This window comes from Leopardus geoffroyi, chromosome D2 (assembly GCF_018350155.1).
Source record: "Leopardus geoffroyi isolate Oge1 chromosome D2, O.geoffroyi_Oge1_pat1.0, whole genome shotgun sequence".
In the NCBI taxonomy this organism is placed as follows: domain Eukaryota; kingdom Metazoa; phylum Chordata; class Mammalia; order Carnivora; family Felidae; genus Leopardus; species Leopardus geoffroyi.
This window is the reverse complement of record NC_059334.1, coordinates 77530004-77545866: the sequence shown is the minus strand read 5'-3', so window position 1 is coordinate 77545866 and position 15863 is coordinate 77530004. Positions and strand designations below refer to the sequence as shown.

At 38.5% G+C, this 15863-nt stretch overlaps 1 protein-coding gene across 2 annotated transcripts in view; it reads right to left on the bottom strand.

The window, feature by feature from the left end:
* WDR11 (WD repeat domain 11) overlaps positions 1-15863 on the bottom strand; it is a 68393-nt gene that overhangs the window by 25593 nt on the left and 26937 nt on the right. For both annotated transcript variants that reach the window (XM_045439145.1, XM_045439146.1), the window contains exons 12-13: positions 6917-7023; positions 4651-4726 (exon numbers count right to left, since the gene is read on the bottom strand). In XM_045439145.1, the coding sequence (XP_045295101.1) occupies positions 4651-4726; positions 6917-7023 (183 nt within the window). The remainder of the gene's footprint in view (positions 1-4650; positions 4727-6916; positions 7024-15863) is intronic.

The window sequence follows — 15863 nt, the reverse complement described above, 5'->3', positions numbered from 1 at the left end:
ATATAAATTAACATTTAGTTCTCATGGTTAATAGTCATAAGAAGGTAAAACCCTCAGATGACCTTTGAGAGCCATACAGCCAAACTTACGTAAGGAGCCCAGCTCAGAAGACAGAATAAAAAAAGGCACAAGTTCATATCCTGGTGAAACAGTTTATAGTAATATGGTAACCCTCCCAAGATTTAATTTTCTGGCACGTGACATGAGAATACCCCTACCTAACCCAATGAATTGGTATGAGGATTATGGTAAAAATTAAATGAAAAAGTAAAGGTTTTCATAAAGTTTCTATCATGCTGACACTGAGGAAATGTGAGAGTAGAAAGATCCCTACATTCAGTGCATCCAAAGACTTATGTTCTCTTGCTCAGGACAAAGTTTGCCACTTGATAATTATGTGGCCTCAGACAAACCATGTAATCTTTTGGAGTTTTAGTCTACTTATCTTTGTAATGGTGTTAATAACACCTGTCTTACCTCCCTCACTGAATGCTCTAAGAATAAAAAGGGGGAGGGGAGGGGAGAGCGCACATGAATTAATTTTATAAACCATGATGGACTATACAAATGAAATATGTTACACTTTTTACTATGTCTAACATAAAGGCATCTAATGGCTTGTATGTAAATAACTAATATAAGACAAAATCTGGTGAATGCTATAAAGATTCACTACGAAAGAAGAGATTTACTTTGACAATCAGGAAATGGCATTCCAGGCAGAGTTACAAATGTGACAAATGGCCAAGACAAGAAAGGACACAGAGCGGGGGAACATGCTACCTGAGATGCAGAACGTGCGACAGCAATCATGGTGAGAAAGACTAAAGTGTGAATTTTGGATCACATTACAAAAGACTTAAAACACTTGAATATGTCAGACTAGGTTATAAAGAGATTTATCTTGCAGAGAATAGTTGATCACTGAAGGCTTTAGGATAGGAGGGATAAAGTGATCAGTTGTTTTAGGTGTATTAACTTAGCAGGTGTATATAGAGTCAAGACTGGCTGGAAACAGGAGAGACTGGAGTCTAAATAGTTTGAACAATTCTGAAAACTTTCAGTCTCAGGACTCCTTTACATTTTTAAAAGTTATTGAGGACCTCCCACAAAGAACTTTTATGTGGTTTATAACAATTGACATTTTGCATATTAGAAATGAAATCTAAGAAATTAAAAACTATCCTTATTAACTCATTTTAAAGTAAAAAAATAGAAAATAGCAAGGTGGTAGATTTCAATATAAGTCACATTGATGATTACATTAAATAGGAATAATTTAAACACTGTCATTTGAAACACAAATTACCAAATAGAAAAACAAGCCCGGACTACATGCTTTCTAGAAGAAATCAACTTTAAATGTAAAGACAGGTAAGACACAAGTAAAAGGAAGAAAAAGATACACCATGCAAACTTTAGTCAAAAGAAAGCAGGAGTGGCTATACTAATCAGACAAATCCGATTCTGAATAAAGAATAGGACCAAAATAAAGAGGATATTTCATAATGATAAAGAAGTCAATTAATCAAAAGGACATAATAGTAATACCAAATATGCATGTACCCAAGAGCAGAGCTTTAAAATATCTAAAGCAAGAACTCAAGTTCTTCAAAAGAATACATCCAGAACAAAGTTCATTTCAACACTCATCTCTCAGTAATAGAGAGAAAAGCTGGCAGAAAATCTGTATGAATGTGAGTCTTGAATAACTACAAACCAATCTTTTCAAGTGCATATGGAACATTCACTAAGACAGACCACATTCTGGGCCACATAATAATCACATTAAATTTATAAGGACTAAAATAATACAAAATATGCTCTCTGACTCTAATCAAAATCATAAATTAACAGAAAGATATCTGGCAAACCCCTAAATATTTTGAAATTAAACAATGTATCTCTAAATACCCACAGAAATGTTAAAGTATAAGGGCGCCTGGGTGGCTCAGTCGGTTAAGCATCCAACTTCGGCTCAGATCATGATCTCGCAGTTTGTGAGTTGCAGCCCTGCATCGGGCTCTGTGCTGACATGACAGCTCAGGGCCTGCTTCAGATTCTGTGTCTCCTTCTCTCTCTGCCCCTCCCCCCGCTCAATCTGTCTCTCAAAAATAGACATTAAAAAAATTATTATACAGTGAATTAAAAGAAAACTCATCACATTAAAAAGTGTAAGGTACAGAAAAAGTAGTGCTTATGTAACATTAAATGCTTATATTAAATTTTAAAGAAAAACCTTAATTCAATCATCTACAGTTCTATCTTAAAAGGGCGAAAGATTTATACGATCTGAAGAGAAACCAGAGTATACAGTTCTATCCTAAGAAACTAGAGAAAGAACATACTAAGCCCAAAGTAAGCCGGCAAAAAAAAGATACCTATGGCATTCGATGAAACAAAAACTAGAAAACCATAGAGAAAAATTAAAGAAACTAAACGAGTTTTTTTGAAAATATCAACAAAACTGATCACTGTAATTCAATAATATCAGAAATGAAAGAGCCATCATTCAGGTGAAACAGACATTAAAAGAATATCATGAACAAGTTTTAATCAATCAATTCAACAATTTCATTGAAATGGACAGATTTCTTGAAAGCCACTACCAGAGTTCATTGGGGAAAAACAAAAAAAACAAACCCTAAATAGTTATATATTGATGAAAGAACTGAATATGTATTTAAAAGCTTTTCCACAAAGAAAGTTCTAGGCCCAGGTGGGTTCCCTGGTGAAATCTTCCTATTTAAGTAAGGAATAATACCAATTCTACACAAATTCATCCAGAAAAAAAGAAGAGGAGGAAATATTTCACAACTTGTTTTACAAGGTCAACCCTGATTCTAAAACCAGACAAGGATATTACATGAAAACTAGGTCAGTATCTTTCATGAGCACAGATGCAAAAAATCCTTAATAAAACATTAGCAAATCAAACCCAGGAATATACCAGAATATTAGCAAATCAAATGCGATAATATATCATGACCAAGAAAAATTTATCCTAGGGATGTAAAGTTGGTTTAACATGAAATAGAGGTCCATGTAATTCATCATATTAGCTGACCTAAAACAAAAACCACCATCATGGTGATGTCCATAAATGCAGAAAAAGCATCTGATAAAATCCATCACCTACTCAATACAAAGTTTCAGCAGACTAGGAACAGAAAACTTCCTCAATCTAATAAAGGGCACCTACAAAACATCTACAACTAACATTTTACTTAATGTTGAAAGACTGAACACTTTCTCCGTAAAATCCAGAAACAGAACAAAGATGTCAGTTCTCATCATTTCTATTCAACATTGTACTGGAGGTCCTACTCAGTACAGCAAAGCAAGGGGAGGCGGGGGGCGGGGGGGGGGCGGGGAAGGCCCATACTCCAGAAAATAGAGATATAGAAGTGTCCTTACTGGCAAACGACAGTGAAGTATGTCTATATAGAAAATAGTACGGAATCAACAAAAATGCTACTAGAAATATTACTGAAAGATATTAAAGCTGTAAATAAGTGGAGAGAGACACCATGTTCATGAATCCCAAAACCTGTTAAGATGTCGATTCTTCCCCACATTGATCTATGGATTCAATGCAATCCCAATCAAAATCCCAGGAAGCTTTTTTGGGTAAAATTGATAAGCTAATTCTAAAATTTATATGGAAATGCAAAGATCCTCATAAAGCTAAAGCAATTTGGTTTTTTTTTTTTGTTTTATTTTTTAATTTTTTTTTTAACGTTTATTTATTTTTGAGACAGAGAGAGACAGAGCATGAATGGGGGAGGGGCAGAGAGAGAGGGAGACACAGAATCGGAAGCAGGCTCCAGGCTCTGAGCCATCAGCCCAGAGCCCGACGCGGGGCTCGAACTCACGGACCGCGAGATCGTGACCTGAGCTGAAGTCGGATGCCCAACCAACTGAGCCACCCAGGCGCCCCAAGCTAAAGCAATTTTGAAAACTATTGTGGACAGCTTACTCTTTCTTTTTTTGTTCTTCTGATTGGTTTTCATTCAGTCTCTATGTTTAATAATCTTGCTTAACATGTATTTTCTCTTGGAATGAAAAACTCAAAACTTACTAAAATTAAAATTATAAGGAAAGAAAATCAGTTCTTTCACTCAACAAACCCATGCTGAGATAGAAATGCAAAAGAATTTCATTAGGTAACAAATAACATTTTCTTAGTGGGTGATAGGTATTTACAATAGAGCTATAGCAGAACAAACAGATTACTGGTTTTACCAATCTAATGAAATATTATCTCATCTTTTTAAGTAGAAATTAAAAGCAATAGGGGTGCCTGAGTGGCTCAGTTGGTTGAGTGTCCAACTCTTGATTTCAGCACAGGTCATGATCTCACAGTTCATGGGATAGAGACACGCGTCGGGCTCTACATTGACAGCACAGAGCCTGCTTAGGATTCTCTATCAGTCTCTCAAAATAAATAAGTAAACATTAAAAAAAAAAAAAAAAAGAAATTAAAAGAAATAGCAATTTAATTTTGTGATCAAAATATTTTCTTGGATAGAGCTGCATAGCACCATTTATTATCATTAAGAAATTCTATACGTACACTTTCTTCAAGATTAAAAGAAATTTTTAAGATTCCATTGTGATAACACTAGATTTTTTTTGGTTCATACTTACTTCAAATGAGATACTTTAATCATTTCGATGGGTGACTCATCATTGCCTCGTTCACCGCGAAAAGCAATGCTCCTACCTTTATTGCAAATATTAAAGAAAATGTAAAAAACCAGATAAAACATGTAAGACACAAGAACTTATCCACACCAATGAATCTGATCTGGGCTGCCTCTACTCTCCCATTCGTTCTTCCACTTGCTTCTAAGTTGTTTCAATTACTCTAAATTTAAAACATATTCTTAGAAGTATTACAAGTTAAAGACAAATTAATATATTACTTGTATTCAAATATCTATTTTATACAAATATATTTTCCTTTGTTGTAGAGTTTTTTGAATACCTTCGGTGGTTTCTTACAGTTATATTTGGAAATTAAGAAATCAATTTCTAAAGCTTCAACGCATTTATGGTAAAGGAATTGTCTACTATAAAAACTACTGGTATATTTAAAGTAATATAAATATTTTCATGCTCACAAAACTAACTAGTGGGGAAAACACTCTCTAAATTGGTACTTAAGATTCCTTGTCCCATGAACAAAGCTCAACTGAAAGACTTTGACATGTTCCTGTCAAAAGCTCTCTACGCACTGAAATTGGGGAATGATAAGAATTAGTTAACTGCCAAAGAAGCTAAGTGGTTTTCTGTAATTAAAAAATGCAAATTCTACTTTATGTTGGAACAAATATATTTTAATAACTTTCTCACATTTGTATTTACATTAAACAAAAGAGAGAAAGAAATCAAAGACAAGTGAACGCCTGCATGCCTCCCTCCTCCCCAGTGCCATCAAATGAGATCTCCCTCTTCTTATTTGCCAAACACCCCACATCCTTTCCTGACTCTGCTGGTCTGCTGCCCTCCTTTAGAAGACAAGACTAAAAAAGTCAATCATCTATGAAGTCAAATATCCCACTTAAGCAAGTCAGTAACTATGACTTAGAAATTTGTTTGTGAAAAATAAATACGTGAAAGAAAGATTTTAAGTTAACTAATAGTCTTGAACTTGAGCTGACCGGGGGGAAAAAATGGGAAAAAATGATGACACTAGAAAACAGCATTTCACCCCTAGGCTACCATGTAATTAGAGAAACCCCAATCTGGGGGCAGGGTTTACTAGGCAGGCCACTTCCAATGAGACCAGAACACTGAACTGATTCCAGTGGGGCTAATTCCCTGAGGTTTAGTAACATACTCTGATAAGTAAGAACAACCATACCCTGGAGATACATACGGAGAATACAAGGAAACAACCATATACTTGATTTACCGCACACACATGTACACACATACGTATCTTAGGGTTAAACCATCTACATATATATTCTCATTGCCACACCATTTTAAAGAAACTCAGGACTATTTTGTTAAGAATTCTATTTGAAATCATGCATGTGCCATAACATAATTTGAAACTCTCACCTTATTCTTTCTTCAAGTTCTTCATTTTGAGATTCACTGGGTTGTAGGTTTTTAAACAATTCTGAACAAGTTACTTTACTGGAATGTTTCCTATTGTAGTCTTTAAACTCCCAAATTTCCCTATTCAGTCAGCCAGAGACTACCAAAAGTTTTAAATATGAGCACTTAACAACAATCCTTACCTACAAATTTATAAAGGTTTTCCTACAAAGGCCAAAAGTTATAAAAGAGAATCTAATAAAGCCTAATACAAAGATTTATTTTAAAACTGTACTTCTGGGGCGCGTGGGTGGCTCAGTCGGTTGAGCGTCCGACTTTGGCTCAGGTCACGATCTTGCAGTCTGTGAGTTCAAGCCCCACGTCGGGCTCTGTGCTGACAGCTCAGAGCCTGGAGCCTGTTTCAGATTCTGTCTGTCTGTCTATCTCTGTCTCTGTCTCTCTGTCTCTCTCTCTGCCCCTCCCCCACTCATACTCTGTCTCTCTCTCCTTCAAAAATAAATAAAACATTAAAAAAATTAAAAAAAAAATAAAACTGTATTTCTGGTTATCTATAATAATGTACTTAAAAGTATAACTGATACCGTATTTAATTATGAATTTGTCTGTTCAGGCTAATGGTATGCCATTTACCATGCATTTATGTTAACATAATTTGCATACAAACAAGTCTTTCTAGGGCAATTACTACAGACAAAACAACAACAAAATGAATATACAAATACAGAATACAAGAAAAAAACTCCAAGTTGAAAGAAACTTTTTTGGAACATGTTTTATAAATAGCAACATCTTTGATCAGTATGAAAAACCATTTTCAATCTTTTAATAGACTAAATACACAAACCTGTTGGAAGATCAACCAGCTGAAGTTCATTTCTCACTAATCCCATATTGTTCGGTGTTGACGTAGCAAAGGAAAGAAAACCAGTCAAACTTGTCCATTCGATACCCCTAAAGTGAGAAATTAAATAAAGTTTAGTGAAATAACCTTTTTTGTTCCTAAGACCTAAATTTTCAAGTTAATTAAAAAATAATAATATTAGGGGCGCCTGGGTGGGTCACTTGATTCATCTCAGGTCAGTTGGTTCACCTCACAGTTCGTGAGCCTGAGCCCCAGGTCAGGCTCTGTCTGTGCTAACAGCTCAGAGCCTGGAGCCTGCTTCGGATTTTGTGTCTCCCTCTCTCTCTGCCTGTTCCCCCAGCCCCCTGCCCTGCTTTCGCTCTCTCTCTCAAAAATAAATAAACGTTAAAAAAATAAAAAGGAATATTAACATGACCTTTCATTTGAGCCTAATTACCATACATTTCCAATATATGTGAAATTATTTCCAATTAAAACTTTATCTCCAAATGAAATGATAAGGTAGTTCAGTTACCAGGATTCATAGCAGCATTAAAATGACTATTAAAATGTGGCAAAGGAGAGAGTCACTTAGAACAGTAATTTGCAAGAATTCCACTGCTTAAGAAAGAGTGGTACGGAAATATTCTGAGCAATCTCTATCAAAGTTAACACCAGCATTCTTTCACAGGGCTAGAACAAACAATCCTAAAATTTGTATGGAATCAGAAAGACCCCAAATAGCCAAAGCAATCCTGAAAAAGAAAACCAAAGCCTAAGGCATCACAACTTCGGACTTCAAGCTGTATTACAACACTGTAATCATCAAGACAGCATGGTACTGGTACAAAAACAGACACATAGATCAATGGAACAGAACAGAGAACCCAGAAATGGATCCACAAACATATGACCAATTAATCTCTGACAAAGCAGGGAAGAATATCCAATGGAAAAAAGGACAGCGTCTTCCGTAAATGGTGTTGCAAAAACTGGACAGCGACATGCAGAAGAATGAAACTGGACCACTTTTTTACACCATACACAAAAATAAACTCAAAATGGATGAAAGACCTAAACATAAGACAGGAAGCCATCAACATCCTAGAGGAGAAAACAGGCAACAACCTCTCTGACCTCGGCTGCAGCAATTTCTTGCTTGGCATGTCTCCAGAGGTAAGAGAAATAAAAGCAAAAATGAACTACTGGGACCCCAAGATAAAAAGCTTCTGCACAGTAAAGGAAACAATCAGCGAAGCTAAGAGGCAATTGACAGAAGGGGAGAATATATTTGCAAATGGGTTAGTATCTAAAAATCTATAAAGAACTTATCAAACTCAACACCTAAAAAACAAATAATCCAGTGAAGAAATGGGCAAAACACATGAATAGACAGTTTTCCAAAGAAGACATCCAGATGGCTAACAGACACATGAAAAAATGCTCAACATCACTCACCATCAGGGAAATACAAATCAAAACCACAATGAGATACCACCTCACACCCGTCAGAATGGCTAAAATTAACAATTCAGGAAAAAACAGGTGTTGGCAAGGATGCAGAGAAAAAGGAACCCTTTTGCACTACTGGTGGGAATGCAAACTGGTGCAGGCACTCTGGAAAACAGTATGGAGGTTCCTCAAAAAATTAAAAATAGAACTACCCTACGACCCAGCAATTGCACTACTAGGTATTTATCCAAAGGATACAGGTGTGCTGATTCAAAGGGGCACATGCACCCCCATGTTTATAGCAGCACTATCGACAATAGCCAAAGTATGGAAAGAGCCCAAATGTCCATCAACTGATGAATGGATAAAAAAGATGTGGTATATATACACAATGGAATATTACTCGGCGATCAAAGAGAATGAAACCTTGCCATTTGCAACTATGTGGATGGAACAGCGTGTATTATGCTAAATAAAATAAGACAATAAAATAAAATTAAAATAAAATAAAATAAAATAAATAAAAAGATCGTTATGATTTCACTCATATGTGGAGTTTAAGATACAAAACAGATGAGCATAAGGAAAGGGAAGCAAAAATAATATAAAAACAGAGAGGGAGACAAACCATAAGAGACTCTTAAATACAGAGAACAAACTGAAGGTTGCTGGCGGGGTTATGGGTGGGGGGATGGGCTAAATGGGCAGGGGGCATTAAGGAGAACACTTGTTGGGACAAGCACTGGGTGTTATATGTAAGTGATGAATCACTAAATTCTATTCCTAAAATCATTACTACACTATATGTCAACTAACTTGGGATTTAAATTTTAAAAAATTGTAAAAAATTGTAAAAAAAACAAATATTCTGAGCCAGACTGCTTTTAAAGTTGGGTACACTGAAGAATTTCATCAAATCTCCTAGTTGGCTAGGAGGCAGAAATTCCTGAAGCAAACAATTTGAACTTAGCTGTTAGATTTGGAAGCGGCTTGCAGTTCCAAATGGTTTATTAATTAGAGAAAAGCACAAAAGAAAAATCTCAAAGAAACGAGAAGACAGCAACCTGTCAACCAGAGGCCTGGAAGTCTCCTTTCTGGGGACTGACAGGAGGTGAATCCACAGTTTCTCCCACTGACATCATCTGCAGAGTGTTACCACCATGGCTTATAGAGAATGGAGGTGGGGGCAGGTGGGGAGCCACAGGACAAGTGCACGGTCAGAATCATAAGAAGGAGAAGGAGAAATTTTGCACTACTGCCCTACCTTGGTTACAAGGTCATAGAGGCTGGCTGGGAGGGACGTCTAACCTTTGTCCTATATGCAACTGCTCATCAGCATTTATGGGACAATTGTTGTTTAACAACATGTCATCTATGACTGCTTTCCTCATATAATGACAGAATTGACTAGCTGTGATAGAAATTTTATGGCCTGCAAAGCCTAAAATATTTACTATCTGGTCCTTTAGAAAAAATGCATGCTAACCCCGATCAAGTTTATCCATATCTACTCCAATTCGAAAGCTCTTGTTAGATTTAGCATTACATGCTGTTTCGAACAGGTCTCTCATTTGCGCATGAAGACATGATGGCTTCCTGCATCATATCCAAACTCCTATGTAACTTCCGAGGCCATCCAGCCATTTGCTCATCCTACCAAATTTATCTCTCAATCCTCTGAATCTTGTCTGCTACTTTAACTACAGTAACTTTCCTCACTGACCCCTGTGTATCCACCGATCTGCCCTCCTCAGAGGGGCAAAGATGGTCCCAAAGGAGCTGAAAACAATATTTGTTAAACCAAGGAACTGCCATAGTTATCAAAGATTATAACTCTTTAAGTGTACAATTGTGCTGAAACACTCAAATCAGGCGCTTAAAACTGAGTGCCCTTAAGAACTTCCGTGCCTTGAGGGCGCCTGGGTGGCTCAGTCGGTTAAAAGTCCAACTTCGGCTCAGGTCATTTCAATGATTTCTGAGTTCGAGCCCCAGTCAGGCTGTCAGCACAAAGTCTGCTTTGGATCCTCTGTCCCCTTCTCTCTCTGCTCCTCCCCCTCTCATGCACACGCTTCTCCCTCTCTCTCAAAAATAAACATTAAAAAAAAAAAATGGGGCACTTGGGTGGCTCAGTCGGTTAAGCGTCCGATTTCGGCTCAGGTCATGATCTCACAGTTCGTGAATTCGAGCCCTACATCGGGCTCTGTGCTGACAGCTCGGAGACTGGAGCTTGCTTTGGATTCTGTATCTTCCTCTCCCTGACCCTCTCCCATTCATGCTGTCTCTCTTATTTCTGTCTCTCAAAAATAAGTAAATGTTAAAAAAAATTAAAATTAAAATTAAAAAAATGTCCATGCTTGGCCTGAAAAGACCTCTCTCCTTCTCTCTTCAAATACTACTTGAGTTCAAATCCTGGCTTCAGCACTTCCAGCTCTGTGCTCTCTCTACACCTTACCTGTTATTACTGCAGGAATAATAACACTGTGTACATAAAGAATGCCTGGCACACAGTAAGCGCTGCATGTATTAGCAATTACCATTATTATCATTACTATTCTTATTTCCAGATCTAAGTCAAGCCCTATTTTCTTCGTGAATCCTCCTCATTTACTAAACTCAAACCACACCTACACTGAATACAATATAAATCTGGTTAATCATTCACTGAAAAGCCTCATTGTCTCATGCTTCTCTCTCCCTTCTCTAACATGTCACAGTACTCATTAAGTTTCTACTTAGAGTGAACAAAAGAAGTGAGAAATCATCTTGGACTTGCGGTGCTTTGTAAGTCTGGCAGCTCTGAGCAGATCTGTTCACCGACAAACCTAAGACACACTCTCCAAGGCTCGTTGCTGGCTATCTGAACACCTATGCTCCAGCGGTGATGCCACGACCTCTGGATACCAAGAATCCCGGTCCCCCTTCTTCATTCATTATTTTTACAGAGGTACCTGTGAAGTACCCAGTGTGTACCCGTGACTGTGCTAGGTGCCGAGAGTACCGCTGTGACATGAGTCGGGCCTTCTGGAGCTTATGATCTAGCAGAAAAAAAGACATTACATAAGTGTGTTCTCGATTCCTTATTACAAAAGACAGTGGGACGGAGTTCCACAGAAGCTTGTAAGAATCACACGGAATCTGGTCTCTGGGGCCTGCCGAGACCCAGAGGGCAAACAGGGTGCTGCCTGAAAGTCTAAACAACTAGAGGAAATAGTGCCACTGGCTGAGAGACACTGCCCTGGGTTGTACTCTTTGAAGGGAGGCACCACACCATGCCTCTCCATGTGACAGGCACTCAGTCCGTTCTGTCGGATTAAATGAAGGATATCCGAGGAAAGCCAGCGTTCCTCCTTATGACTGTACCACACGCATTCGGCCTGTTTTCCCCACTGTTTACAAGACACCCCAGTGCTGAGCATAGAAGAGAACACGGAGTGGCTGCTTACTCGTAATCAAGCACTGTGAGCTTGTTGCCGTTGAGCAGAGTCCAGCAGCAGCTTTTCTATCTGATTCCTACTGATCAACTGAAGAAAATAAAAATCAAGTTGGACTTCAAAGAAAACTAGATAAGGGCGGGATTATTTCTCAACAGAAAAGAATGAAAACTCTTGTCAAACAATAGCAAGCACCACACTGCTCTCAGGATTAGAAAGTTGCTGTCTGGGTTTAATTACACACTGAGCTCTATTAAAAACTCCTAAGAAGAGCAGTTCACTTTCTGACTCAATCTAGGATGGTTCTGCTGGGACTAACCAGCGAACAACTGTAACCGTAGACTCTGTCACTAGGTATCTGGGGTTCTCCCGGGCCTGCTGCAGAGGCTACTTCTTGACACTTAGGTGACTGGCAGTCATGGGGGTGGGGGACACCCACCTCGGGAAGGCCTTGAACTTCTACAATGCCAAGAAACTAACTTGTGCAAAATTACAGACAAAACAGAGATTATTATTTTACTTTCCAAAAATCACTCAATTTGCTCAAAGTAATAGTCAGTCAACGTTCTGAAAGTCATATAAACTGCTGTTGTAGTAAGTTTTGACACTGAAAATGGTATTGTGCTTTATTATTATAAATGTAGCCTACTGGACAAAGGCACAAACCAGTAATCTAAAAAACCTGCATGTACTACTTATTTACTCCTAGGTTTCCTCCCCTGGACATAAGCATCAAGGTTTTGTTTACAGGAATACAGAAGATGCTCAGTACCTATCAGTAAAGCATAACTGGCTAAAACATCATGGCTTTAATTTTTTTTTTTATGTTTATTCATTTTTGAAAGACAGAGAGAGAACACAAGCAGGGGTGGGGCAGAGAGAGAGGGGGACACAGAATCTGAAGCAGGCTCCAGGCTCCAAGCTGTCAACACAGAGCCTGATGCGGGGTTTGAACTCACGAACCGTGAGATCATGACCTGAGCTGAAGTCGGATGCTTAACCGACTGAGCCACTCAGGCGTCCCAAACAACATGGCTTTAAAACAGCACACAAACAACTACCTGCAGTTAGGCAGTCCCTCCCTGCCCATGTGTGTGCATAAGATTCAAGTTTTGTAAGAGCAAGTGGTTTTTAAAACACATTTAGTACAAAGTAAAAACAACTTTCTAAAAGTTGGCCTAAATGTGCATATGAATATCTAGAATTATTAGGTTTATTGCTAATAAGTTCAGCAATTTTTATAACACATGTGTGAAATTTTCATAATGGTTTTTAACTGTAATACTATAATTGCATTAGTAGAAACACAAAGATGGAAGGATTTTAGCATCCTCCTGCACGTGATCTCCGGATATAAAATGTGAGTTATTTTCAACATGGCAATTAAAAAGGAAAATTCATATTAAAAAATGGAGGGGTGTCTGGGTGGCTCAGTCAGTTAAGCGACCGACTCTTGATTTCGGCTGAGATTATGATCTTACGGTTTGTGGGACAGAGCCCCACATGGGGGCTCTGCACTGACAGCATGGAGCCTACTCGGGATTTTCTCTTTCCCTCTCTCTCTGCCCCTCCCATGCTCGCGCTCTCTCTCTCAAAATAAATAAACTTAAAAAAAATGGAGCACATTTGTGTGATCATTCACAAATCAGCCTGAGTAGCACATCCATTATTTGGTATTCCAAGTAACACTTTATAATTCAGCATCACTCAATAACAAACATTATCACAGCATGTGTAAGTCATGTACTTAGTGACATAGACCACATGACTAATCCAGGATAACAAATCTCGTTTAAAACGAATAGCTTGATCCCTCCGACGGGTCTGCCTCCCTCCTGGTGCCGCAGGGCTCCTCCCGCAGCGGACCACCAAAGGCAAAGTGAGCTGAGTCTGCCCCTCCTGCCCCTGTGCACCTTGCAGATCCACCCCGGCTAATAGGCAAGATCCCATCCAAGCAGCACCACAAGCCTGGCAGTGTGCAAGTAGCCCAGACAGGGGCCACACCACTCCACAGTGAGTCCTGTCTCTGGGAGAAGGGAAGCTAAGGTACACACCAGTCGGACCGTGGCCCCAGCAGTGGGCTGGGGACAGACATCAGGTCTGATTGCGGCCCCGCCCACCAACGCAAGTAACTCCAGACAGCATAGAGGAAGAGCCCTGCAGTTCCGCGCCACTCCAGGGACTATCCAAAATGACGAAACAGAAGAATTCTCCTCAAAAGAAACTCCAGGAAGTAGCGACAGCTAACGAACTGATCAAAAAGGATTTAAGCAATATAACAGAAAATGAATTTAAAATAATAGTCATAAAATTAATCGCTGGGCTTGAAAAAAGTATAGAGGACAGCAGAGAATCTATTGCTACAGAGATCAAGGGACTAAGAAACAGAAAGGAGGAGCTAAAAATGCTATAAATGAGCTGCAAAATAAAATGGAGGCGACCACAGCTCGGATTGAAGAGGCAGAGGAGAGAATAGGTGAATTAGAAGATAAAATTATGGAAAAAGAGGAAGGTGAGAAAAAGAGAGATAAAAAAATCCAGGAGTATGAGGAGAGAATGAGAGAACTAAATGATGTGATAAAATGCGATAATATACGCACAATTGGGATTCCAGAGGAGGAAGAGAGAGAGAAAGGTGCTGAAGGTGTACTTGAAGAAATCATAGCTGAGAACTTCCCTAATCTGGGAAGGAAAAAGGCACTGAAATTCAAGAGGCACAGAGAACTCCCTTCAGACGTGACTTGAATCGATCTTCTGCACGACATATCATAGTGAAAATGGCAAAATACAAGGATAAAGAGAAAATTCTGAAAGCAGCTAGGGATAAACATGCTCTAACATATAAAGGGAGACCAATGAGACTAGTGATGGATCTATCTACTGAAACTTGGCATGCCAGAAAGGAATGGCAAGAAATCTTCAATGTGATGAACAGAAAAAATATGCAGCCAAGAATCCTTTATCCAGCAAGTCTGTCATTTAGAATAGAAAGAGAGATAAAGGTCTTCCCAAACAAACAAAAACTGAAGGAATTCATCACCACTAAACCAGCCCTATAAGAGATCCTAAGGGGGTTCCTGTGAGACAAAGTACCAGAGACATCACTACAAGCATGAAACCTACAGACATCACAACGACTCTAAATCCGTATCTTTCTATAATGACACTGAATGTAAATGGACTAAATGCTCCAACCAAAAGACATAGGGTATCAGAATGGATAAAAAAACAAGACCCATCTATTTGCTGTCTACAAGAGACTCATTTTAGACCTGAGGGCACCTTAAGATCGAAAGTGAGGGGATGGAGAACTATCTACCATGCTACTGGAAGTCAAAAGAAAGCTGAAGTAGCTTATATCAGATACTTATATCAGACAAAGTAGACTTTCAATTAGAGGCTGTAACAAGAGATGAAGAAGGGCATTATATAATAATTACAGGGTCTATCCATCAGGAAGAGCTAACAATTACAAATGTCTATGCGCCGAATACGGGAGCCCCCAAATATATAAAACAGTTAATCACAAACATAAGCAACCTTATTGATAAGAATGTGGTAATTGCAGGAGGCTTTAATACTCCACTTACAACAATGAATAGATCATCTAGACACAGGATCAATAAAGAAACAAGGGCCCTGAATGATACATTGGATCAGATGGACTTGACAGATTATTTAGAACTCTGCATCCCAAAGCAACAGAATATACTTTATTCTCGAGTGCACATGGAACATTCTCCAAGATACATCACATACTGGGTCACAAAACAGCCCTTCATAAGTATACAAGAATTGAGATCATACCATGCATACTTTCAAACCACAATGCTATGAAGCTTGAAATCAACCACGGGAAAAAGTCTGGAAAACCTCCAAAAGCATGGAGGTTAAAGAACACCCTACTAAAGAATGAATGGGTCAACCAGGCAATTAGAGAAGAAATTAAAAAATATATGGAAACAAATGAAAATGAAAATACAACAATCCAAACGCTTTGGGAGGCAGCAAAGGCAGTCCTGAGAGGAAAATACATTGCAATCCAGGCCTATCTCAAGAAACAAGAA